Consider the following 24635-nt stretch of genomic DNA (forward strand, 5'->3'; position numbering starts at 1 on the left):
ATAAAGAAATTATACATTGTAAAATATGAAGCATTTTCAGATTTGCCTCACCAAAATAGATGTGTCAATAGTGTCAATAATTGAAGCTATTATACACGCAAACACAGAAATCAATTTTTTTTTTTTTTTTTTTTGAGATGGAGTCTCGCTCTGTCACCCAGGCTGGAGTGTAGTGGCCTGGTCTTGGCTTACCGCAGCCTCTGCCTCACGGGTTCAAGTGATCCTCCCGCCTCAGCCTCTCAAGTAGCTGGGATTGCAAGCATGCACCACCATGCCCAGCTAATTTTTGTTATTTTTAGTACAGATGGGGTTTCACCATGTTGACTAGCCTGGTGTCGAACTCCTGACCTCGGGTGATCTGCCCGCCTCAGCCTCTGCCCACAATGCTGAAATTACAGGCGTGAGCCACCATGTCCAGCCATCTTTAAAGATACTCAAATCTACTTCTTATTCAAAGGTCAGGACCTACCACTTCAATTTGTGAATTTTTTTATTTATAAGCCAGTAAATAATGCTTTTTACTAATACATAATATTCTCTCATGACCTCCAAAATAGAACAGTATATATATACTCAGCCTCCCGAGTAGCTGGGATTACAGACATGCGGCACCACACCCAGCTAATTTTGTATTTTTAGTAGAGACGGGGTTTCTCCACGTTGGTCAGGCTGGTCTTGAACTCCCAACCTCAGGTAATCCGCCTGCCTTGGCCTCCCAAAGTGTTGGGATTACTGGCGTGAGCCACCACGCCTGGCCTGAGAGAATATATTAAAGAAGTAAAACCAAAGGCCATTCTGAAAGACAGTGCCATGTTCTTATGTTCTCAGTGTCCTCTGTGCTGTCACATGTAGTGAAGTCATTTAAGAATCAAGCGGACGCAATTCTGCTTAGACACTACCACGGATGAGGATGGTGTATGTGAAAAGTAAGAACACAAAGTTAAAAGAATTATATATCCATACTTCAAAAGTTCCAAATGCCAAGCCTAACTTAAAGCAAAACGAACCTGAAGTTTAACCTGTCTTCCCAGTTACCACTGTAATCACCTTTTATTGCCAGTTCTTGTTCTATTGGAAGACCAGTAAGAAGCCAAAAAAAAAAAAAAAAAAAAAAGTTTCAAATATCAATTGTTAAAAACAACAAAGAAGAGTTTAAGGAAAGAATATATTTGAACCACATAAACAAACAAAAAGGTATTACATACGAAAAAATAATGTAACAATTTATGTAAGTACCTAACATATGAGCATGCTCTTACATCTAAAACAAAAAATAAAAAGGTAACATTGGTACTATATATATATATATTGACAAGTGTGCATTAAAGAATTCTCTAATATAAAACATTTAAAATGTGGAGAATACTTTTTCAAGATACAGAAAACAATTGTTATGATAGGCACACCCACAATTCTTATAAAAACATGCTTGCGAGGATAAAATCCACCTGAGCACTCATTTCTCAGATGTACCAACGCTGTAAAAGTGTTAAGCACTGAATATTGCCACCCACTTTTAATGTTTGAGTTTCAACACTGATTGGTATGAATTCTGAATTACACAATTAATTACTGTTATTTTTCAGTCTTTCTGCCATGTTCCATATAGAAGGCATGTATTTAATATGAATACTTGACACAGCAACATTATTTGTAGCAAAGTCACTTCCCTGTGTTCATTTTTCCTTTAAAGGCACTGTATTTAGGAAATAGTTATTACAACAAATAGTGCTTTGGAAGATCTGAAACTCCAAATCAATGTGCTCCATCAACCATAAGTAGATCTAAGAAGCCCTGACTGAAAATAATACAAATGTAAAAAGCTGATAAATTTAAAGATTATAAAATTGGTTTATTGTAAAAGCAATTCAAGAATACCCAGTTAAAATCTTATCCCAATGCTACCCAATACAACCAAGAAGCAGTTAAGCACTTTTACATTAGGAACAAGGACATAAAACAAGAGACCACATCAAGGCTATGATTCAAACTCAAAAAGGAAAAGGACTCTTAGGTCTCCTTCAGGTCAGTACAGAGGGCATCCTAAGATCAAAGCACTGTGCCAGGTCTCACAGTACTACTCCAACACTGAGGTATAACTGGGCAAATTAAAGTTGAGGGGTGAAGGAAGATCTCCATATTCTTTTTTGTGGGTGTACTTAAGTGATTGAAACTCTAGGAACAGCTGCCTTTAATGGCAGCACGGTGTAAGACAAGTCTTTATTAAAGAGAAAGAAGTTTATAAAGTTCTCTATCAAGGTCCCCCTAAATCTTCACAACTCCCCCAAACTTTCCCACCCTCCCCCTAAGCTAAAGCTAATCTGCTGATATATAAGATATAATCTTAATTTGTGGCTACTGGCAAATTATAGGCACTCCTTCCAAGTAGCTTTGATCTTCTGCACATTAAAAAAAATCCCAACAACATGCTATATAATTCATATACCCAATTTTGCATTCTAGGTAGAATTTCATTACTACTCTAAAACTCCATCTGCAGTGGCCATTTCCCCCCAGACTTAATTCAAGATTTAATCTTTCTGCTGTTTTCTTAATAAAAGCCTTAGAGTCAATTATTATGAGTGATCAACCTATGAACTATTATATACAACACAGTGATTGCATTTTTTTTTGAGCACTGAAAGTACTTAAAACTTCTTACTTCCAACTTTTGCACTCCACCAAATTGAAGGGCCAAAATACTTAGATTTTGTAATTGGGGGGAAAAAATCTATCTTCCCAAGCTGAGGCTTTTCATAGCAGCTTTTGCCAGGAGAAGAGATTTTATGCCTGTTATGAACCCTTGAAAATAAGGGCTTATTCTAGAAACATTGAAAGACCCTTAAAACACAGAGGTGCTAGCTGGTGCCACTTTAATTCACAACCAACTATTACTTCATAGCTTATATTGAAGAGTTAATTCATGCTTATTTTGTTCCTTTAAAAAATACTCTTTGGAAACCATTATTACTCCTGTAGACACATACTCTAGTTACATCATCTCTTCCTGTAAAAATAAAGGTATAATCATGATTATCTCTATTTCTTTGCTAAATTCAACTACCAATATACATTTATTAATCTGATCACTTTTCCAGCTAACTCAAGACCTTATAGTATTCTATCCAGGTTCAATTTTCAGCATAGAAGTAGGAGCAAGTCTTGTAAGTAAGAACAATCTTGAAGGTAATATTTTAATCTAGTCGTTAATGTGTTCATTACAAATGAGAACTACAAACTAGAATTTACTTCCAAAACTAAGGCGAAGTAAACTTCCAAAGCTAAATGAAGGTAAACCACTATAAAGCTTATTTCTGTCATGCACATTATGAACCGAGACTTAAAAATTAGTCCAAGGGAGTCCAAGGGAGAAAATAAAGCCATTTCTGGTTTGCTCCTTTCCAATTCATCAGATAATATCTACCGTATGCCCAGAGGGCGTGGAGCACTCCCCTAGGCACTATCCATAGTAATAGCTCTTTCTAGAACACTAAACTACTTCAAACATCTGCAGACTGCCCCAACCAGATTTAAACTACCAGTGAAATACAAACTACTAGTCATGTATTCTAAATGCAAACAAAGCGCTACCATTTTAAAAATTAACTGGAAAGTAGGGAAACCTAAAAAAGGATACATTCCACTACCACACTATTATAAATGTTATGTTTGGGTGTGTGTATGTATATAAAAGAGAGAGCAGATAATCAAGATTTAAATAAGGTGGTAAAAAAAAAAAAACAGGAAATGAAGATTTTACCAAAACAACTACAATAACCATCCCAAGCTACAACTATTAACAGATTCACTAATATGGTCATTTGCCTAGGTTCCAACAAAACCAACCAACCAACCAACCCCCCCCACCGCCCCCACCAAAAAAAAAAAAAAACAAAAACCCAACAAAACAAAACAAAATGCACACCCACAAAATTATCCACCAAAATCTATACTAGAGTATGTGGCAATAATTAATATATTCATATGGAAATTGTCTCATGCCTTATAAGCTCCTAAAATAAAATCAAGGTCACTATGTGACTAAAGATAGCACTAGGAGGAAAAGAAAATACTGAAAGTAAAACAGTCTTCAGCCTTGGTTTCAGCTATCTCTTCAAATCAGCATTAAGTATTTAATATCAGATATAACATTTTTGGCTTGTCAGACCAGTAAATCATGTTTTTCCACTGGACAAAGGAAGCTGAAGAAACAACTGTTGAAAAAACTAAATGCTGTGACATGAAGCATCTGACTTCTAAGTCTGAGTATTTAGTTAAAATGATTGGTGAACATTTAACTGGGCAAAAGGAATGGCATCCATCATCCAAACAGGCTCACTTCCCCCAGCCCCCAAAATGAACAGTAGTTATAATAGCAAAAGAAATAAAAAGTTTTTTTTTTTTTTTTGATTTTTTAGAGCCAACTGTGAAAGAGGTCAGCAATACATTAACAGCAGCAATGGACAAGGAAAAGCAAAATAGAGGATTAAAGTATCTTGCTGGACGTTTGTTCATCTTTTTCTGTATTAGCCAGAAAACTGCAACTGGCTTATGGAAATTTCCGGTGCACATGTCTCCTTAGATCCTTCACAGATTTAGAATTCAGTCTGCCTGAGGGCTCTATAACCATGTAAGAAAGCTTTCTTTATCTAGCTTGGTGGCAGCCAAAACAGACTCCATGTCATTAAGGATGTCAGAACTCAAAGCTTCCTGCAGACTTGGCATCAACTCCTCTCCTTCTATGTTCATTCCATCTCCTTCCAGTGTTCCAAGGTCCACATTTGTCCCAGGAATGGCTTCAAGGTAGTCTGGGAAACGGTTCTGCTGTGAGGGCAGGGTGCTTTGGTTGATAGTATCACCTAGTGGAAACACACAGAGACAGATAACAAAGTCCTTTTTGAAAAGCTAACATCAGGGCTGTATCATATGAGCATAGAGAAATGCACAGGGAAAGAAAAGCGCTCCTGACTGACCTAAACTAATACCTAGAATTTTTATCAGGTCAAACAACTCACAGATAACAAAATAACAATGCCAAGTTTACTTTTGCTTCAACATTGTTCAGATATCCAATAACAGCTTGATTGCTATTATGTGCTGAGCACTAAAGGGAGTCATGAAAAAAAATAAAAAAGCCCTTGAAAAATTATATGCAGCCGCGGGAGAAAGAACAAGTACACAACACAACAGCATCACTACCCTGTCTTCCAGATAAGCACCACCATAATAAGACTAAACATAAAAATGAGTGGTATAGACCTACCTTGGCCTTAAATACACTTTGGGAAACACTAAAATAGAAAGACCGCACGAATACTTTATTCCACCCTTAGGAGATGCACCTTCCTAACAGCAAAACAAGCTTCCCAGAGGGCTTTGAATAAATCCATCTTCTTGGCCTTGCTTCTAAGTTTCCCAAACTTACTTGGCCACAGAGCCTTTTTTGCATACGACAACATTAACACTCCTCAGAGCTTCAATAGGATATACTTTCAGAAAAACTAATATAAACCATTAAGTGTTATAGGGGTCTGGAGAAGACAGCAATACAGATTAGAGGAGTAAGTAAACGTGTTGTGTGTGAAATGGGTTTGAAGTGGATCCTAAGGATGATTTAACATCTAGATAATCAGAGAGGAGGGGATAGTGTGGATTCTAGAAAGCATCAAAGCCAGGAGCTGGATGAGTACAGGAACAAAAGCCTTGCTAAACACTTTCAGAATAGAAGTAGTTAGTAAAGTGTTGGTAGCTAAAGAACAGCTTCATTTCCCTGCCAGTTCATGCACTCTGGCAGTTGTCAAGTCTAGGGCAATGGTTGCCAGGTAAGCCACAGGAGAAATGCATCCTTAATTACTCCTATGAGGCAGGTATTTCTTAGCTCCTGCAAGACCCCTGCAACTATTCTTTTTTTTTTTTTTTTTTTTTTTTGAGACGGAGTCTTGCTCTGTCACCCAGGCTGGAGTGCAGTAGTGTGATCTTGGCTCACTGCAACCTCCGCCTCCCAGGTTCAAATGATTCTCCTGCCTCAGTCTCCTGAGTAGCTGGGATTACAGGCGCACACCACCACACATGGCTAATTTTTATATTTTTAGTAGAGACAGGGTTTCACCATGTTGGCCAGGCTGGTCTTGAACGTATGACCTCAGGTGATCTGGCTACCTCGGCTTCCCAAAGTGCTGGGATTACAGGTGTAAGCCACTGCACCTGGCCTTCTGCAACTATTCTAATAAAGTAAGTGAGCCCCACCTCCTAGTCTTTCCCACCTGGTTTCCTGAGCCCCGTTAACACCTAAGGTGGACCAAAAACTCTTAGAGAAAAGATGAAGACAAACACTGAATTACATGTAGACATCTCTCAAAATTAAGGACACTAATCTATAATGAGAGAGATGTTCTAATAGGGTTGTCAGTTTGTCCTGCCAATTAAGATCAACATGCTAACATAAGTCATGTTATCAGTTTTATTCAAATAGAGCTAATATATCCAATTTATGACTTTTTTTTTTTTTTAAGAAGCAGTCTCATTCTGTTACCCAAACTGGAGTGCAGTGGTGTGACCACCAGGGCTCAATCCATCCTCCCACCTCAGCCTCCTGAGTAGCTGGGACTATAGGCATGTACCATGACACCTGGCTTATTTTTGTATTTTTTTTATAGAGATGGGGTTTCACCATGTTGCCCAGACTGGTCTTGAACTCCTGGGCTCAAACGATACACCCACTTTGGCCTCCCAAAATGCTGGCATTAGAGGCATGAGCCACTGCACCCGGCCAATCCATGATATATATTTTTTTAAACTAGGAAAAGACAAGTTACAAATCACCATATAGAGACACAGCAGGATCAATTTAATTCAAATTTACAGGATTTTAATTAGTTTTCTTCTGAATCATCTTTGCTTACAATACCTTATGAGACCTGGTGATAACATATCCGACTGTTAAGTCAGGTTACTAAAAGGAATAAAGAATACCAACCTGTATCCATCTCATCAACGCTGTTCAGGAAGTCATCTGGGGTGCGAGGGACACTGTAGCTGCTCATGCTTAGTCCACTGTCTGTACTCTCATCTCGAGAGTGATAGGTGCCACTACAAAAACATGACAGTTAAAGACCAACACAAAAAATTTTAAAAATCAATTCAAGGTAAAAATAAACACCTGCTGAGCAGCAACATAATTCTCAAAGAGGATTACTGAAAATTCCTGCCCTGCAATGTCTGAAACAAGCACTCTCCCTCAGGGCCATAGACAGGGCTTGTGCTATGAAGTGAAATAGACAAGTTAATCCTAATTGAAGCTGGCAGCTCTAAGGAACCAAGATTTCTCCTAAGGTTCTGTGCTTGGTGACAGTAAGGGACAAAAAAAGATACCCCCAGTTAGTTTTCCTGGCTGACAGAAAATTCTCTGCATCAGTATTCTCTCTGTCATATCATTTGAATCTGGGGGTGGGGAGGAACCCATACAACTTATTTGTCCCAAGGTCTCAATTCTCCAGGTGGTGGTGGCACAGAGAGGTCAAAACACAAACTCCAGGTGGGCGAGGAAACAGGTCTGCACTAGACTCAAGTTAAATTCCTAGCTCTCGTGCAGAGAACATAAGCCAAGGAAAAATCAACCCCAAATAAACCACCAGAATTCCTTTTAGGACTGAGCCAAAATAGATGAGTCACTGCCGATAAGATAAGAATACTCGTGGCTTGATCTCCTTGCTTCTGTGTTTGGGCGGGGGAGGAAAAAGCCTCAAACACTTCAGTATGAAATGAAACGGGAAATCATATAGCCCCAGTTAAAGAAAAGAGCAAAACAAAAAACTGCAAGGCACATCCCTTGAAAATAAAATGACCCAATACAGATTTTCACTTTAGACTAAGTAAGGTTTCCCAGATTTACATTCAAGTATGGTAAATATCCATTACCCTGATAAATAGAACACTTTCCTAAGCTAGTAGCATCTAGACATCAGCTGGCATTCACTGAGTTCTACTAACTCTAGAAAATCTTAGAGAAATGCGTAAAATCAAGGCAGCTGTTATTCTTCAACGGTCTGTGTATGAGTGTGAACTTTTTCTCTACAGCTTGTACATTTAATAAGCAGCTATTTAACTTACATAAAAGTTAAAAAATAAAAGCAAGTTTAACAATTGCTCAAAGCTAAAAGCTCAGTCAGTACCCCAACTGCCTTCCCTAAATGATGAAATGCATTTGCCTTGTTCTCTCTCTCCCCTCATTCTATATACTGCAATCACTGGTTTACTCTAATGCTTCTGCCAGATTTTGCCAAGGCTCAAAAGCCTCACAAAGATCCAAGAAAACACACATTTGCCTCTGAGACCATTGGTATACAATGCAGCCACGTATGAGAAGGCCTCAGGATGTGGTTTGTTTGTATTTTGCCTGCCCTGATCTGGGACAAGAGTCTGGTCCTAATCATCACTCTATTCGGCTGCTAAGCATGGGAGACACATCAGACATTTTAGTCTATTACTGAATAGCTGAACTTACAGAGTTGTGCGGAGTTCATTCCAAACCACAGGGGAGGCACATGGGCATTCCTGAGGACAGAGTTTATAGGGCCACTTTCCTGGTGAGGAACTGCTCCCTGCAGAACCCCACCTCCTACAGGCCCCACTCATTCAATAAACATTCACTGAGCATCTGCTGCTACATGACAGGCATTAGACTAGGCTTTGAGGATAAAGAGGTTAACAATCACCACCACCTACAAACAATGTTTTGTGAGAGGCTCACAACTTCAAGGAGGGAAATGAACAAATATACTAATGAATCATATACAAGGGCTATATGAACTTAGATGTAAGCACAGTGCTTTCAGAACAGGGAGCTTGGAAGTAAAGGGTAAAGGTTTCATGGAGGGGGACATCTGAGTGAGCTTTGAGGGTTCTCAAAAGTAAAAGGGTTAAGATAAGGGAACTCTGCATTACTACTAAGAGTCAATGCCATGGCAAGTTGGGGGAACAGTATTTAGAGCTTAACGAATATATATAAATCAAATAGTAAACAAGAGAAAAACCATCAAGAGGTTTTTTTGTTTTTTGAGACGAAGTTTCACTCTTGTTGCCCAGGCTGGAGTACAACGGCATGATCTTGGCTCACCCAACCTCTGCCTCCTGGGTTCAAGCGATTCTCCTGCCTCAGCCTCCCGAGTAGCTGGGATTATAGGCATGTGTGACCACGCCCAGCTAATTTTGTATTCTTAGTAAAGATGGGGTTTCGCCATGTTGGTCAGGCTGGTCTCGAACTCTTACCCCAGGCGGTGGTCCACTCGCCTTGGCCTCGCAAAGTGCTGGGATTACAGGCGTGAGCCATCATGCCCAGCCAAGAGTTTTTTTTTTTTTTTTTTTAAAGAAAAAAAAAAAGAAAGTCAAAGTCAGATGTATGTTATTATTAGAAACTGGGGGTACTGCAGAGAATGCATATATAATTCTGCCCTTAGATTAGTAACATTGATTATCTGCCACTCTGATCTTCCCAGAAAATAGAATCTCAAATTGTAGCCCAGCTCTCATCAAAAGTTTTAAGAAAAAAAATCTTCATAAGTGACTATCAGAAGGATATGCAGCCTATCCATTTTTAAAATGGTCTAATTTTTATCCCTGGGATTAATATAGCCCCTTCAACAAGACAGGTACTGAAATTACATGGATATGAAATTTTCCTTGTTGGAAAAAAAGTTCTGAGGCTATGCCTCTCTTAATTAGCCTCGGTTTAAGTCTAGAACTATAATCTTATATAAACACACTTGCTTTTAGACAGAACTTTAAACTATGTCAGAAGAGTAAATACAAACTTAAAATACATTTTAGATGGTCTTCAAAATCAAACCTTCCAACTAGGCCACCAGCACTAATCTTAAAAACTGAGTAAATGGTGAATTCTATTGCACTAAATACTTTTAGCAGGGTTTCTCTTGGAATTACTAAGTTTCCAATTCAATTGGTGAGAATTGAAAAGGTGGTGTAATAGTTTTCCTAATGCAAAATGCCTTTGAGTATTTAAGAAAGTGTGTTATTTAAATGGGTTAGAAAAGGAATCCAAAGTGCAAACTAATCCCATATTTTAAAAAGTCTGAAACTCCATAGATATTTTACAACCTAGAAGAATGAATTTTAGTTAAATCTTAATCTTAAATGACTTCCTAGGCAAAGAATATGACCTGTTTCAGCTTACAGACTTCAAAACGGCAGTTTATATAATATTGCAATCTGTCTGAAACCCAGGATTTGTGGTAACTCACTAAGAAGTATCCCTAAGCTATGTTATTTTCAAATACTGCTGTTAATCTTAGTGCATTTTTGAAAGAGGCACAACCTTACATTTTATCTCCTTGGACTACGGCCCTTAAGAACATGAGGCCTTACAGTGCTGCTGGGTGAAACGTTTTAGGTTGAATAGCTATGTGGAAAATTCCTTCCAGTGATCCTTACAATGCAATCCTAAGTAGGTTTAACGTGCAATTCATTTGCTTTCATAGAAAGGCATTCACATGTTCCTTCATGATTCTGTAATTTTAAGTAACTGTTAGTCAACAGTATAGGCAGAAGCAAACACGTTGTGACTCTGAATAAGTATCCCTTATACAAGTCTGAACAGTTCACTTCCTCAAACAGGAGACAACTTTTAATCCTCAACTCTGCATGTACTTGCCATTGACAGAGAGATTCATTTACAGCTATGGTTTTTGGCCCACACAGATGTTCTAAATAGCCTATTACAAGCACTACGCAGAATGATTTTAAAGCAATGATCCTTTTCAGATATTCACCAGTAGCAACTTTCACCAACCTGTTAAGGAAAGGATCTGAGCTATTGGTCGTCATTGTTCTCAATTCCTGAGACATCCCGGGAGAAGACACTGGATTTTGAGTCCCACCGTCCTGCTCCAGTGTTGGTAACTGGCTACGCAGTGCTAACTCCTAATTAAAAATAAAACAAAGCCAAAGAGAATCAATCTACTGATTAACACATTCAATGTTAGGTTTAAAGAAATAAAACGTTCATCAGAGTAACCGTGCAGATAGATTAAAAACATCTACTTTAAAGTTAATACATTTCCCAATCAGAATGACCTAATTCTATACATTTCGAATGACTAAAAATTAAGTTACATATATTTAAAGTCTGTCTAGACATATTAATCGCCCCCCCCACCCTATATACATTTTGCTACTTTGTTTTCATTTTGTTATTTTCCTCACTCTGGAAGATACTCCCAAATCCTCCTTTGGGTTATTATAGAATGGCAAGTCTGGTCTTTAAAAAAATAATTTTTTTTTTTTTTTATTTTTTTTGAGACGGAGTCTCACTCTGTCACCAGGCTGGAGTGCAGTGGCGCAATCTTGCCTCACTGCAACCTCCGCCTCTTGGGTTCAAGTGATTCTCCTGCCTCCGCCTCCCAAGTAGCTGGGACTACAGGTGCGCACCACCAAGCCCAGCTAATTTTCTGTATTTTTTTAGTAGAGACGGGGTTTCACCATGTTAGCCAGGATGATCTTGATCTCTTGACCTTGTGATCCACCTGCCTTGGCCTCCCAAACTGCTGGGATTACAGGCATGAGTCACCGCGCTCGGCCCTAAAAAAATAATTCTTAAAGTTTGCTTTTACTCGACAACTCTTACATGGTTTTGTGTGTTTGGAACCCACAAAAAAAAAAAAAAAAAAAAAAAAAATAAGTAGGAAGAATAGCATCTGATGATTTTACTGTAGGACACCAATCCCCTTCCCCAACCCCTAACGCTATTTCACACTTTGCTATTAAATGTCTCATTTTGACTTCAGGTTTTTCTACTCTGAGCTGGACAGAATATGTTCTATCCTCTAGCAGGGAGAGAGGAGGAAAATGATAAAAAAGACATCAGAAGTTAAAACACAAACCCAAGGCTTCTCCACCACAAACAAATATTTAAAATGGGGTAAAATTTCTTCAGGGACATCCAACAATTTCTCAGCAGGATTCTCCCTGGAAACCTGAGCAAAGGCTGTAGGCTGCTACACTGATGGTTGCAGAAGGCCTGCCTTCACGGGCTTCCAAACATCCCAGGTTTCGGCCTGTATTTGCCTAGGACCTCAAAAACAGTTCATCTCACTGTGACCCATCTGTAGCACCCTCATCACTACTCTGTCCTTTTTCTCTCCTTTATCTGTTCACTGTTTCTTAGCCTCCTAAGAATTTTCACTGTGCCTCTCCACCTACCATAAACATCATCTCTACTAGACCATCAGCTTCCTTTCCCTCTACTTTTTGGGTTTGATTTGAAATACATACAGTTTCTCATCACAAAGGATACTGGCCTGACTCCCTCATCCTCCCACACAGCTTTCGGAGCCAAGTCTGCTCACTGAGGCACGGCCCCACCATCTCCAGCCCTCATCTCCACAATCGTCATGGGGTCCTGAAGTATGGAAAGCTTCTCCTAGCTCTACGCTGCCACTTCTAAACTACAATTCTCCTACATGCAAATACCACTTATTTTTATTTAGGTTTATGCCTTCTGGATATACCATCCTTTAAACCAGAGTTTCTTAACCAGTGGACCAAGACAGAATTCAGAGAGTCTCTGAACTTCGATGGGGTAAAAAAAAAATTATACATTAATTTTCACTAACTTTATCAACGTTTTCTCCGATGTAGTATGCATCATTAGTATTCATTATACCTAGCTTTTCACCAATAGAACATATAAATGTTTTCATATCATTGTAGTTGTTGCAAATATTTTAAAATACCATTTATGATCATTGCTATTTCAATGTTACAGTAGTTACGTTATAAGATGTGCTTCTAGATTTTTTTTTTTAATCTTTTTGAGACAGGGTCTCACTCTGTCACCCAATCTGGAATGCAGTGGTGCAATTATAGCTCACTGCAGTCTTGACCTTCCAGGCTCAAGTGATCCTCCTGCCTCAGCCTCATGAGTAACTGCAGCCACAGGGGCACACCACCATACCCAGCTAATTTTTTGTATTTTTGTAGAGACAGGGTTTTGCCATGTTGCCCAGCTGGTCTCAATCTCCCAGGCTCAGATGATCTACCTGCCTCGGCTGCCCAAAGTGCTGGCATTACAAGCATAGGCCACTGCACCCAGCCCTAGATCTTGTTATTTATACATTAAAAAGAAGCACATTATATCACAAATTTCTATTTTTTTGTTAACTGTATCGATAAAATTCCTTTTCTTTTCAATCCTATACATTAAAAAAAAACAAACACCAATGTCCTGAGAGGGAACCTAGGGACTTGGCCAAATGCCAAAATTGTTTGCCTGTCTTCCCTGCAAGGTAAACTGCTTCTTGTACTCAAATTTACTGATCTCTTCATTACTCCATCTTATATACGGGAAAATTCTGGAGCCTGGTCAAAGCCTCTTGCCACTCCAAGTATTCGCCATGCCTCTTAACATGCTTCAGTATTAAATGGACAATTCACTTAACCTGACAGCTTCCTGAACCTTCTGGATTCCAGTGACCTTCATCTCCACTCCACTCAAACACCCATTGCACAGCCACTAAGATCCTGTTATTCAAACCAAACCAGCTCTAAAATCTTAAGTCATGCTCTGAGACGACGATCAGTGTTTCTCTTCATTCCAACTGCATTCATCACATTGGAATTATGACCTCCACGCATAAAACCCATATAATAACCCATTGTTGAAATGCCGGGATCGCCTTTACACTGAAATGATACTGACCACTTCATCACTGTATTTCAATCATTAATTCCCTCAGTCATACCCTGGAACTGGCTTAGAAACTTCTCTCCCCAAAATCTTTCATGCACTTATCCTACTTTCTCACATTTTTTCTAACCAGTTCCTGCATAAACTCACATCCACTGTATCAGTCCTCCAACCCCAGAGACTCCAGACCCATCTCTCCTTACTATCCTAGTCTATTGGCTCTCTTTCGGTATCTTATTTTTTTTTCTCTTTCCCTACAAGCTTGAATTCATGACTGATCATTCCAAACAGCAGAAGCACCTTTTAGATTCCTGATGTACATATAATTTTATCTCAGCCCAGCAAATCCCAACCCCAAAGCAATGCCAAAGTGTATTTGTTCCGTTTTCATACTGAGATTGCTGAGAAATGCTAAGGGAAAAGAAAAAAAAGAAATCACACAACTATCCAGAATGTTATCATTACAAATTAAAGGTCTTTGGTTTTGGATGGACCCTAGTACCATTTCTTGGTTTTTTTGTTTTGTTTTGTTCTTGGTCAGCTCTTTTTCACATCCTCATGATCACTACTCCAAATATGGCATACTATCTCAAGCCCCTATTCAGGGAAGTCCATTTCTTTTCTTTTCTCTTCCTCCAAATTTTTTGTAGAGAAAAGGTCTCACTATATGTCGCCCAGGCTGGTCTTAAGACCTGAGCTCAAGCGATTGGCCTCCCAAAGTGTTAGGATTACAGGCGTGAGCCACCATGCCCAGCCAGTGAAGTCCATGTCTATTTCTTTTCCAACTACATTAGAACATAGAGGCCATCGGCCGGGTGCGGTGGCTCACGCCTGTAATCCCAGCACTTTGGGAGGCCAAGGTGAGCAGATCATTTGAGGTCAGGAGTTAGAGACCAGCCTGACCAACATGGTGAAACCCTGTCTCTACTAAAAATACAAAAACATTAGCTGGGCGTGATGGCGCATGCCTGTAGTCCCAGCTACTCAGGAAGCTGAGGTTGCAGTGAGCCGAGATCGCGCCACTGCACTCCAGCCTAGTTGAAAGAGTGAGACTCTGTCTCAAAACAAAAAAACAAAAAAACAAAACAAAACAAAAAGCCATCAGGTATAATCTTTGATTTTTCTGGCCCCTCTTGCCACCTCTTCCTGCTCGCCTCAAAAGTAACTTCATTTATACTCATCATCTTTTTAACTTTTCTTGCAGTCGTATGGGGGTCCTCTTATTTCTTTTCTATCTTCTACTTTTGACTCCTCCCATGCTCATCTTACAAAGTGAGAAGTGACTTTAAAACAATGATACTACACTCATTGTAGTCTGTCTGTGGGAGGACACATCCTCTCAATATCATGGCCTTTCTTCCATATTATTTAAGACCTGGTGAAGGCACTACCTTCTTGAAGAAACTCCGTGGTGATCCCATCTCCATCTTGAGATTGGATTAGACACACACATGTCATGTCTTTAACATCCTGAACACAGTACTTATCAAACAATATTGTAATTATTTTTTCTGTACCCCCTAAGGTCAGAGTGAATGGATTACTCTGGAGCATAAAACAACTTATAATTCCTTGAAGAATTTATTTTGCTCTTAAAATATGAGGATGTATTTAACAATAAACTTTAAAATGAATAAAATTATAGGCTCCAGATGAGGCCGATGCCTAGGGTTCTGTGACAAAACATGGGAGTATCTGAGAATATCCTAAAGACTCTCATTTGCTTTTTATCAAAGAAGGTATGCTCATGTTTGTAGCACAAAACAAATATATAACACTAACCTGTAAGTCATAACTAAAATAACTGAATTGGCTATAATTTTCATACTATTTTTACAACTTTTTATTTTAGCCTTTTAAATAAAATTCCTACTTTTTATTAGGTTAAAACTAATATCACGTGCAGACTAGACTCTCCATGTTCTTGCTGCTTTGAATTTGGCCAGTATGTTTGTTAGAAGCCATGAAATTTTTACTTTTTACTTCATTTAACAACGGAATTTCTATGTCAGCAGACACTGCAGAACCAACTACGCAGATTTATAAAGAAAGATAACTTAGAGATGTCAGTAAGCAGGGAAATCATTCCAAGTTACCTAAGGAGATATTCGACCCCTTGAAGGGCTATGGAAACACTCTTCTCATTAAACCTATATTTGAGCCATGACTAAGAGTAACTAACCTAAGGATTCACCTAAATTAGACTTGAAAGAATCAATGAAAAAAAGACACTTTACTTGCTGGTGGCAGGAGAGTGTATTATTAATCAAATAGGGAAGAATTTGGCATGAAAACAAATATAGTTAGCCTTTCATATCCATAAGTCAACCAAGTATGGATCGAAATATTTGAGAAGAAAAATGGAAGGCTGTGTCTGTACTTAACATATATAGACTATTTTTCTTGCCATTATTCCCAATACAGAATAACAATAGTTATAACAGTATAACAGCTCTTTACATAGCATTTCCATTGTATTATTATAAGTAATCTAGAAATGATTTAAGGTACACAGGAGGATGTGGGTAGGTAATATGCAAATAGCATGCCATTTTATATAAGGGACTTGCTGGAACCCAAGGGATGACTCTAATGTAACAAGGCCAATGATACAAATAACATATATGCAGATTATGGATAGCATACTAAAGGTATAAATACTCAGCTGAGTTTTGAAACTTTTAGTTACAGGTGATTAGATATTCCAAGTAAATTTTGAAAAGCTTTTTGATATATAACTGATATACAATAAATTATAAAGTGCATGAATTGATGAGTTTCGAAATGTGTGTACACCTGTGAAGCTGCCACTACAATCAAGATAATCATCCTCGGCCAGGCACAGTGGCTCACATCTGTAATCCCAGCACTTTGGGAGGGTGAGGTGGGCAGATCACCTGAGGTTGGGAGTTCGAGACCAGCCTGACCAACATGGAGAAATCCCATCTCTACTAAAAATACAAAAAATTAGCTGGGTGTGGTGGCAGGTGCCTATAATTCAAGCTACTCGGGAGGACTTGGGAGGCGGGAGCAGGAGAATCGCTTGAACCCGGGAGGCGGAGGTTGTGGTAGCTGAGATTGCGCCATTGCACTCCAAACTGGGCAACAAGAATGAAACTCCATCTCAAAAAAAAAAAAAAAAAAAAAAAAAAAATCATCCTCACAATTTTCTCCCACTACTTCTCACCTCCCCTACTTCAACCTTCAGAAACTAATCATCTGCTTTTTGTCATTGTAGATTAGTTGGTATTTTCTAGAATTTTCTAAAATAAAATCACACAGCATGTACTTTTTCACTTAGTGTGATAATTTTGGGATTCATTCATGTTATATCCACAGTTCATTCCTTTTTATTGCTAACTAGTATTCCACTGTAGGAATATATTACATTTGTTTATCTATTCATCTGTTGATAGGCATTTGGGTTATTTCTACATTTTGGCTTTGTGTAGAAACATGCTTTCGTTTCTCTTGGATACTCTAAAAATTTTTAAAAACCCTAAAAATATTCTAAGTGTTTCCAGACTACTGACTACTTTTACTGCCTTTCTCATTATTTCTCTAAATGATGTGGACCAAGGCATCAATTTTATGTAAGGCCAACATACCTTAACTTCCAAAAATACATGATCTTAGCATCTTTTTTTGCTTTCTGGGAAATTATATTGCTATTTACATGAGAGGAGAGAAATGTAGTAAGAAGGGCCAATGGCTTATAGCTAGGTCTTGGTTCCATAGAAGTCCACTAAATAAAGCAGGCAAACTCATGTTTTCTTTTATGAACCACCCTGCAAAGTCTCCTCCAGAACAAACTGGGACCCTTAGTTTTACTTATAGTGCAGATAGCTCTGACTCCAAATGTGTCCCAGATTAGCTAAGATTTACAAGCTCAATGGGAAAAGCTACCACATTTTTGTATTATTACAGAAGAAAATGGCTAAAAATACTTGCTTCAGTTAGAAAAAAACTATTTGACCTTTGAAATACAGAACAGAAGCATGATTATGTTTTGGCTGAATTTCCTGTAACTTATTTCCCCAGTTTTGAAAGTTTGTCAAACTATTTATCCTAGTTACCTTTGGGAAAACAGAAGTTTAACAAACTTGTATTTTTAGTCCAGTATTCTAATTTTAGGCATTGTGTTCAGGATAAAATAATCCAAAAACTTCTTAGAGATAGACGTAACTTTCAACATGAAATGTTTCAACTGAAATCAGTTTTGTAGACAATCCAATTATGTCCCAAGGCTTATGGCTCAGGACATAATTGGATTGTCTACAAAAGAGCTATGCCAGATTTACCCAATTATGAAATAATGTTGATATTCACTGAAAATGTGTTTTGATAAAATTACTTTATTGAAATATAGTTGGCATTTTTTAACACAGGTATAAGATATATACAGGCTTATTTTTAAGTGCAATAAAATGGAGAATTTATATAAAATAAATTTTGATTAAAAATTCAGATTGACTTCATGCTTAGCCATATTAAGATGTTTTTTTAAAGTAACTAGCAAAATGTCTAGATAACCCTGAAACAAATTTTCACTATTTTACATCTAAAATTCTTAGTTTCCTATGGTAACTTCACTTTCACATTTACAATCCTTTGCTAAGAATACAAGGAATTATAAAACTTACTCATGATGGAAACACATGATTTAACTGTTCCTCCCCAGAAGCAGGACACCTTATAGGAGAAAATTCTTTCATTTGTCTAACTTCATGGTCATTCTCCTTCATAATCTGACTAGGTAAAGCATGGAGTAGGATACTTTCTGAAATTTCCATTTCACTTCTGCCTCCTGAAACCTTTGTTATCTGAGTGTGTTCACGCTCGCACGCGCGTTTGTATGGGAGGCAGGGGTTGTTGTTTTTTGGCTAGACTGAACTACAAAGACATATCATATTGTTAAGAAAGGGAGAAAAAGGCTGGCCTGTTTTCTTATACAAATACATGCAATTTCCCTATCCCACGTCTAGCAATTTCCTTAAATATTAACCGTATTTTATCTTCCTTACTGAACCCAATGAAACATACTATGTTCATTGCATATAAAAATATTAACATAGGCCAGGCGTAGTGGCTCATGCCTGTAATCCCAACACTTTGGGAGGCCAAGGCGGGTGGATCATCTGAGGTCAGGAGTTTGAGACCAGCCTGACCAACATGGTGAAACCCTGTCTCTACTAAATACACAAAAAAATTAGCTGGGGGTGGTGGTGTGCGCCTCTAATCCCAACTACTTGGGAGGTTGAGGCAGGAGAATCTCTTGAACCCAAGAGGAGGAGGTTGCAGTGAGCCGAGATCGTGCCATTGTACTCCAGCCTGGGTGATGAGGGAACTCCATCTTAAATAAATAAATAACATTTAAGAATTAATGATTTGGGGAGCTAACTACCTAGTCAGTGTTACTTTCTTAAATAAATTCTGTCTTTAGCAAATACTGCATTATATAAAAGTGTATCTGTTTTTTCGATAATATATGGCACAGGAGTAAGGGGTTTTTGCAGGGAGGGTGGTAATCAATTTGTTTAAGGAAGATTAACTTAGTGAACTGTAAATCCAAATTTAGAAATGGAGAATAACTCTAAAAATATATGTCTTGTAAGTAGTTTGCCTTAGTTATAGCAGTTTATGTCAACAATTCTAAAAATAGAAAAAAATGCCATTTCTTCCAACTGTTTAAGATAGAGGTCTTGCCATACCCCATTTTCCAACACAGCTTTAAACTGTAATAGAACATTTTATTATTTCTAAAGTCATTAAAACACTGAGCCAATGCTTTATGTTTTTTAATGTTTATGCCATTTACCAAAGCAGTTTTAACTTTAGAACAACTTTTTTGATTAAGTATACACATGGATTTGGGGACAGTTATGAGAACTATATGATAATCTTAAACTCTGAAAAATCACATCCAAAACAGGATGGCAGGTTGGTGTTCCCTAGCATTATCCTAGGATTCTACATTCTTTCTGATAGCCTTCTGGAATTAGGTCTTTTGTAATCTGTATTACTTAATCATGGTCTCAAAGTTATTATGGCACTGTTCAAATAAGAAGGAAGAGGGAAGTTTAATAAAACAAATGAAATAACCAGTTAAAAGTATGTGGGGTGTAAGGCTAAATCTTCCCTCTTATACAAAGTTTTCAATGTACCCATTAAAAATAAAATATAATATAAAATATTCATTGGAAAACCTTCAAATAAATCTATGATTTATTTAATATTAGAACTTCAAAGAGAAAGATAATGTTAGACAAGTGTTAACAGGATTTTGAAACAGCTAACATGAAAGACAGTTTGAAGGGAAAAAAGCCAAATACTTTACTTTTACTAAATTCAGGGAAAAAAATGGTTGTGGGCAATTGTTTTCATATAGCTCTGAAAATTGGTATTATTTTGTTCTCATTAACTACAACTGTGAACATCTGAACCTCTTCACTGTTGAGAGGTAATGGTGCAGTACAATATCCTCAACAGCAATACTGTGGGCTTTATCATTCATTAAACCAGTGACTGACCTTGGTGTCTATTCATTACCACCCATAAGGAATGGCAACCACACATTATTCAATAGCTGCAAAATATTTATACTGTAATTTCTATACAGATTGAAGCAATTACTTACCCAGAAACAAAAGTAATCCCATATCATACTTTTGACCACCTAAATTGGAATTATACTGGCTACTGAGTTAAGACATCTTTATACAGCAGTGTTGTTTTTATTTCTGGGTAGTTTCAAAAATTATCTAATTTTCTTTTTTTGAGGCAGAGTCTCACTCTGTCACCCAGGCTGGAGTGTAGTGGCATGATCTCAGCTCACTGAACTGCTGCTTCCCAGACTCAGGCCATCCTCCCACCTCAGCCTCCTGAGTAGCTGGGACTACAGGCGCATGCCACCAAGCCCAGCTAATTTTTCTATTTTTAGTAGAGATGGAGTTTCACCATATTGGCCAGGCTGGTCTCGGACTTCTGACCTCAGGTCATTCACCTGCCTTGGCCTCTCAAAGTGCTGGGATTACAGGCGTGAGCCACTGTGCCCTGCCTCAAGAATTCTCATAAGGGCACTTGGGAATGAATCTCACCCTTAGCCTTAAAAGAGAAATGAAGAATCTTTACTGGTAAGAAAGGGGATAAGCAAGGTTCTCACTATGGGGAAAAGCTTGTGAGCAGAATAACAGCAACAAGGCAGCGGAGTGCACTTAGCTAATGGAAGAGTTACTGGCTTAACTGGACCCAGTGAGTGAGAAGGCTACTGACCACAGACCATGAGCCAGTTGCAGAGTTTAAACTTGATCTCATAGGTACCAGGGAACCCCAGATATTAAGAACCAAATTCTTTTTTTTTTTTTTCCAAGATGGAGTTTTGCTCTTTTCGCCAGGCTGGAGTGCAATGCCACGATCTCGGCTCACTGCAACCTCTGCCTCCCAGGTTCAGGCGATTCTCCTGCCTCAGCCTCCCAAGCAGCTGGGATTAAAGGCGCCCGCCACCACATCCAGCTAATTTCTGTACTTTTAGTAGAGATGGGTTTCACCATGTTGACCAGGCTAGTCTCAAACTCCTGACTTCAGGTGATCCACCCGCCTCGGCCTCCCAAAGTGCGGGGATTACAGGCGTGAGCCACCGCTCCCAGTCCAAGAACCATATTCTTAAGCACAAGAGAAAGTAGAAGTGTTTGCACCTCAGGGGGGACTATCTTTCCTCAAAGTTCTTCTCTCAAAAGACCTTAAAACAGAAGCTAGAGTGCATTCCTAAACCCACTTGCTCAAAAGGTCTCTCCAGTTTACAAGTGGGCACTGATGTGTAACAGAGATATGACTAGAAAATAGCATTAACTGCTCAATCTCACAAAGCAAAGATGTTTACAGTTTCAAAAAGTTTCTTCTGAGAATGGAAATTGTTTTTGAAACATAAAAATCATAAGTAATCAAAATGAAATTAAAATGTTAAGCTCTTTGGCTGGGTGTGGTGGCTCATGCCTGTAATCCCAGAACTCTGGGAGGACAAGGTGGGCAGATCACTTGAGGTTGGGAGTTCAAGACCAGCCTGACCAACATGGAGAAACCCTGTCTCTACCAAAAACACAAAATTAGCCGGGCATGGTGGCGAATGCCTGTAATGCCAGCTACTTGGGAGGCTGAGGCAGGAGAATCATTTGAACCCGGTAGGCAGAGGTTGTGGTGAGCAGAGATCATGCCATTGCACTCCAACCTGGGCAACAAGGGCAAAACTCCATCTCAAAATAAAAATAAAAATAAAAATAAAAATAAAAAGTTAAGCTCTGTAAGGATGAATTTTTCCAAAATTCTGCCAACATAGTATAATAAATTAAGGTGATAATTTCCATATTTAACTAAGAAGACATATAAATGCCTTTAAAGTTTTTTTCAAAATTTTACATTTCAATATCACTTGGGCCATGGATCTTGGAATTTTTCATTAACCTCACCCATACTGACATTAGTGTACACGAGCACAGCACCCTACAACAGCCACATGATTTGTTAATCCTATTGGAAGTACTTAAAGACAGCTTTTGTAGTAATTCATAAGCATTTTGAAGTCTGATGGCTTTCCACATCCCACAGCATATAAGGTATATGATTAGAAAATGACACTGATCTCATTATTGCTTGCTAACTCAGCTGCATTAATATCTAATAGAAAAGTATAAGTTAAAAACCCAGTAACTTTGAACAACAGTGTCTAGTGTTCAGATACTGAGTGATGTCTTTATACGCCTCTGTTCTTCGGGACTGAAAAGTCCTTTCTAGCTCTTGATTATTCCGAGAAACACTACTTAAAGCCATCTTCACTTAAGATATGACTCTTCTGGCCGGGCGCGGTGGCTCACGCCTGTAATCCCAGTGCTTTGGGAGGCCAAGGCAGGCGGATCATGAGGTCAGGAGATGAAGACCATCCTGGATAACATGGTGAAACCCCGTCTCTACTAAAAACACAAAAAATTAGCTGGGCGTAGTGGCGGGCACCTGTAATCACAGCTACTCAGGAGGCTGAGGCAGGAGAATCGCTTGAACCCGGGAGGCGGAGGTTGCAGTGAGCCAAGATCGCGCCACTGCACTCAAGCCTGGGTGACAGAGCAAGACTCTGTCTCAAAACAAAAAAAAAAAAAAAAAAAAAAAAGAAAAAGATATGACTCTTCTTTGTGATCTATTTCCTGACATCTACCTGAAGGTTATTTAGAAAATAATAGGATGAGAAAAATATACACATGCTTTCTTGATACAAATACCACCAGATTTCTTGATCTGAGCTATTTCAAATATAAACCTATACTTGAATTTCATACATTTACTGATAACTTTCCACAGTTATGCCAGGTAAATATTAAACATTGACAACTAAAGCATATATAACAAACCAATATTTTAATCTCCAGCATATGCAAAGAAGATTTTTAAAAACCTCTTTCAAGTTTTTTGCTCTGGTCTGGGCAAATCTAAGTAATTACCTCTAATCTTCATATCTTAGAAGCTTTACTACTAGTAAGCCTCACCTTTTCTAAAGCTTTACTATTTTAAAAAATCTAAGAATTCCTGATAATTTTAATAACAGTAAAGATTTACTTTTCTATTCAAGTAGGAAACAAAGATCAATAAGAATTTAACTTATTTATCAGATTCAGGGTATAAGACCTTGGGAAAAAAGGAAACAATTTCAACATTTTTTTGGCATGGAGGACTTTTTACCTGAATCCAAATCTCCTTTGAGTTAATTTCTGCTCCTGTATTAGTTTCTTTTTCATTTATCATGAATAAAATTCTTCTTTCAGAAACACTTCAGGCCAGACGTGGTGGCTCACGCCTGTAATCCCAGTACTTTGGGAGGCCGAGGCGGGCAGATCACGAGGTCAGGAGATCAAGACCATCCTGGCTAACACAGTGAAACCCCGTCTCTACTAAAAAATACAAAAAAAATTAGCTGGGCATGGTGGCGGGCGCCTGTAGTCCCAGCTACTCGGGAGGCTGAGGCAGGAGAATGGTGTGAACCGAGGAGGCGGAGCTTGCAGTGAGCTGAGATCACAACACTGCACTCCAGCCTGGGCAACAGAGCGAGACTCCATCGCAAAAACAAAAACAAAAACAAAAAACCAAAAAGACAAAACAAAACAAACACTTCAGAAAATGACAAAGAAAAAAATGGCTTCATGTTATAAAGACCCACTGCTATCCTGCACTTCACAGTCAAATGGTATATTAGTGCCCCCCATCATAAGAATGTCTATGCTCAACTTTGGTGAAGATGGCTTATTATGAGTTATCCCTTGCTTGGTCTTTTGATTAATGGAGGTATTTATGAGATAGATAAAGAAGAATAGAGATTTTCCTTCTCACAAAATTAACTGGTCTCTATGAAGACTGTATCTGACTTTTATCATCATGGTGCTCCAATGGACAACTTAACAGTATCCAAAATGAGTAGAATTTTGCCAACTCCTACTTCTGCAGCAGATTCTAAAACAATGTATTTATTTACCCTAGTGCAGAGTAAGTTACATAGAAGGTGAGGCATTATATGGTTGCTTCTGCCCCAAGAGAAGTAGAATGATCCTCTGGCTCCGAATTTCTTCCTATCTTGTGGACCCCAAACACCTAACTCTTTTTGGTTTTAAGAACGAGATTCTTCCTACGAGTCAGACAAGTGCCTGTGTTAGAAGAAAAAATGGCCACAATCTTTCCTTCTAAATAAGATGCCTTCACAACCAGGGCTCCCTGGGGTTCATCAGAGAATGATGATAAAAGCCAACAAGAAAACCTGAAACACTATCCAGGCAGATCCTCTCCTGATAATTTTGATATTTTTCCTTTGGAATGTCCACTAGAAAGAATTTTTCTCTTCCTTATAGTATCATGACTCTAAAATTTCCTAAACTAGTCTACCCCAGTACATACTGCTTTTGTT

General features: G+C 38.5%; 1 protein-coding gene across 12 annotated transcripts in view; it reads right to left on the minus strand.

Moving 5' to 3' along the window:
- Positions 1–1146: 1146 nt before the first annotated feature.
- The window catches only part of YAP1 (Yes associated protein 1), a 124773-nt gene continuing 101284 nt past the window's right edge, over positions 1147–24635 (minus strand). For 6 of the 12 annotated variants that reach the window (XM_030829254.1, XM_030829252.1, XM_030829253.1 and 3 more), the window contains 3 exons: positions 10805–10935; positions 6977–7089; positions 1152–4859 (listed from right to left, as the gene is read on the minus strand). In XM_030829254.1, the coding sequence (XP_030685114.1) occupies positions 4621–4859; positions 6977–7089; positions 10805–10935 (483 nt within the window). In that variant the 3' untranslated portion in view covers positions 1152–4620. Of the gene's footprint in view, positions 4860–6976; positions 7090–10804; positions 10936–24635 lie in introns of all 12 variants that reach the window. The other 6 variants (XM_030829251.1, XM_030829248.1, XM_030829244.1 and 3 more) reach the window with 2 other exon arrangements.

This window comes from Nomascus leucogenys, chromosome 15, assembly GCF_006542625.1.
Source record: "Nomascus leucogenys isolate Asia chromosome 15, Asia_NLE_v1, whole genome shotgun sequence".
NCBI lineage: Eukaryota > Metazoa > Chordata > Mammalia > Primates > Hylobatidae > Nomascus > Nomascus leucogenys.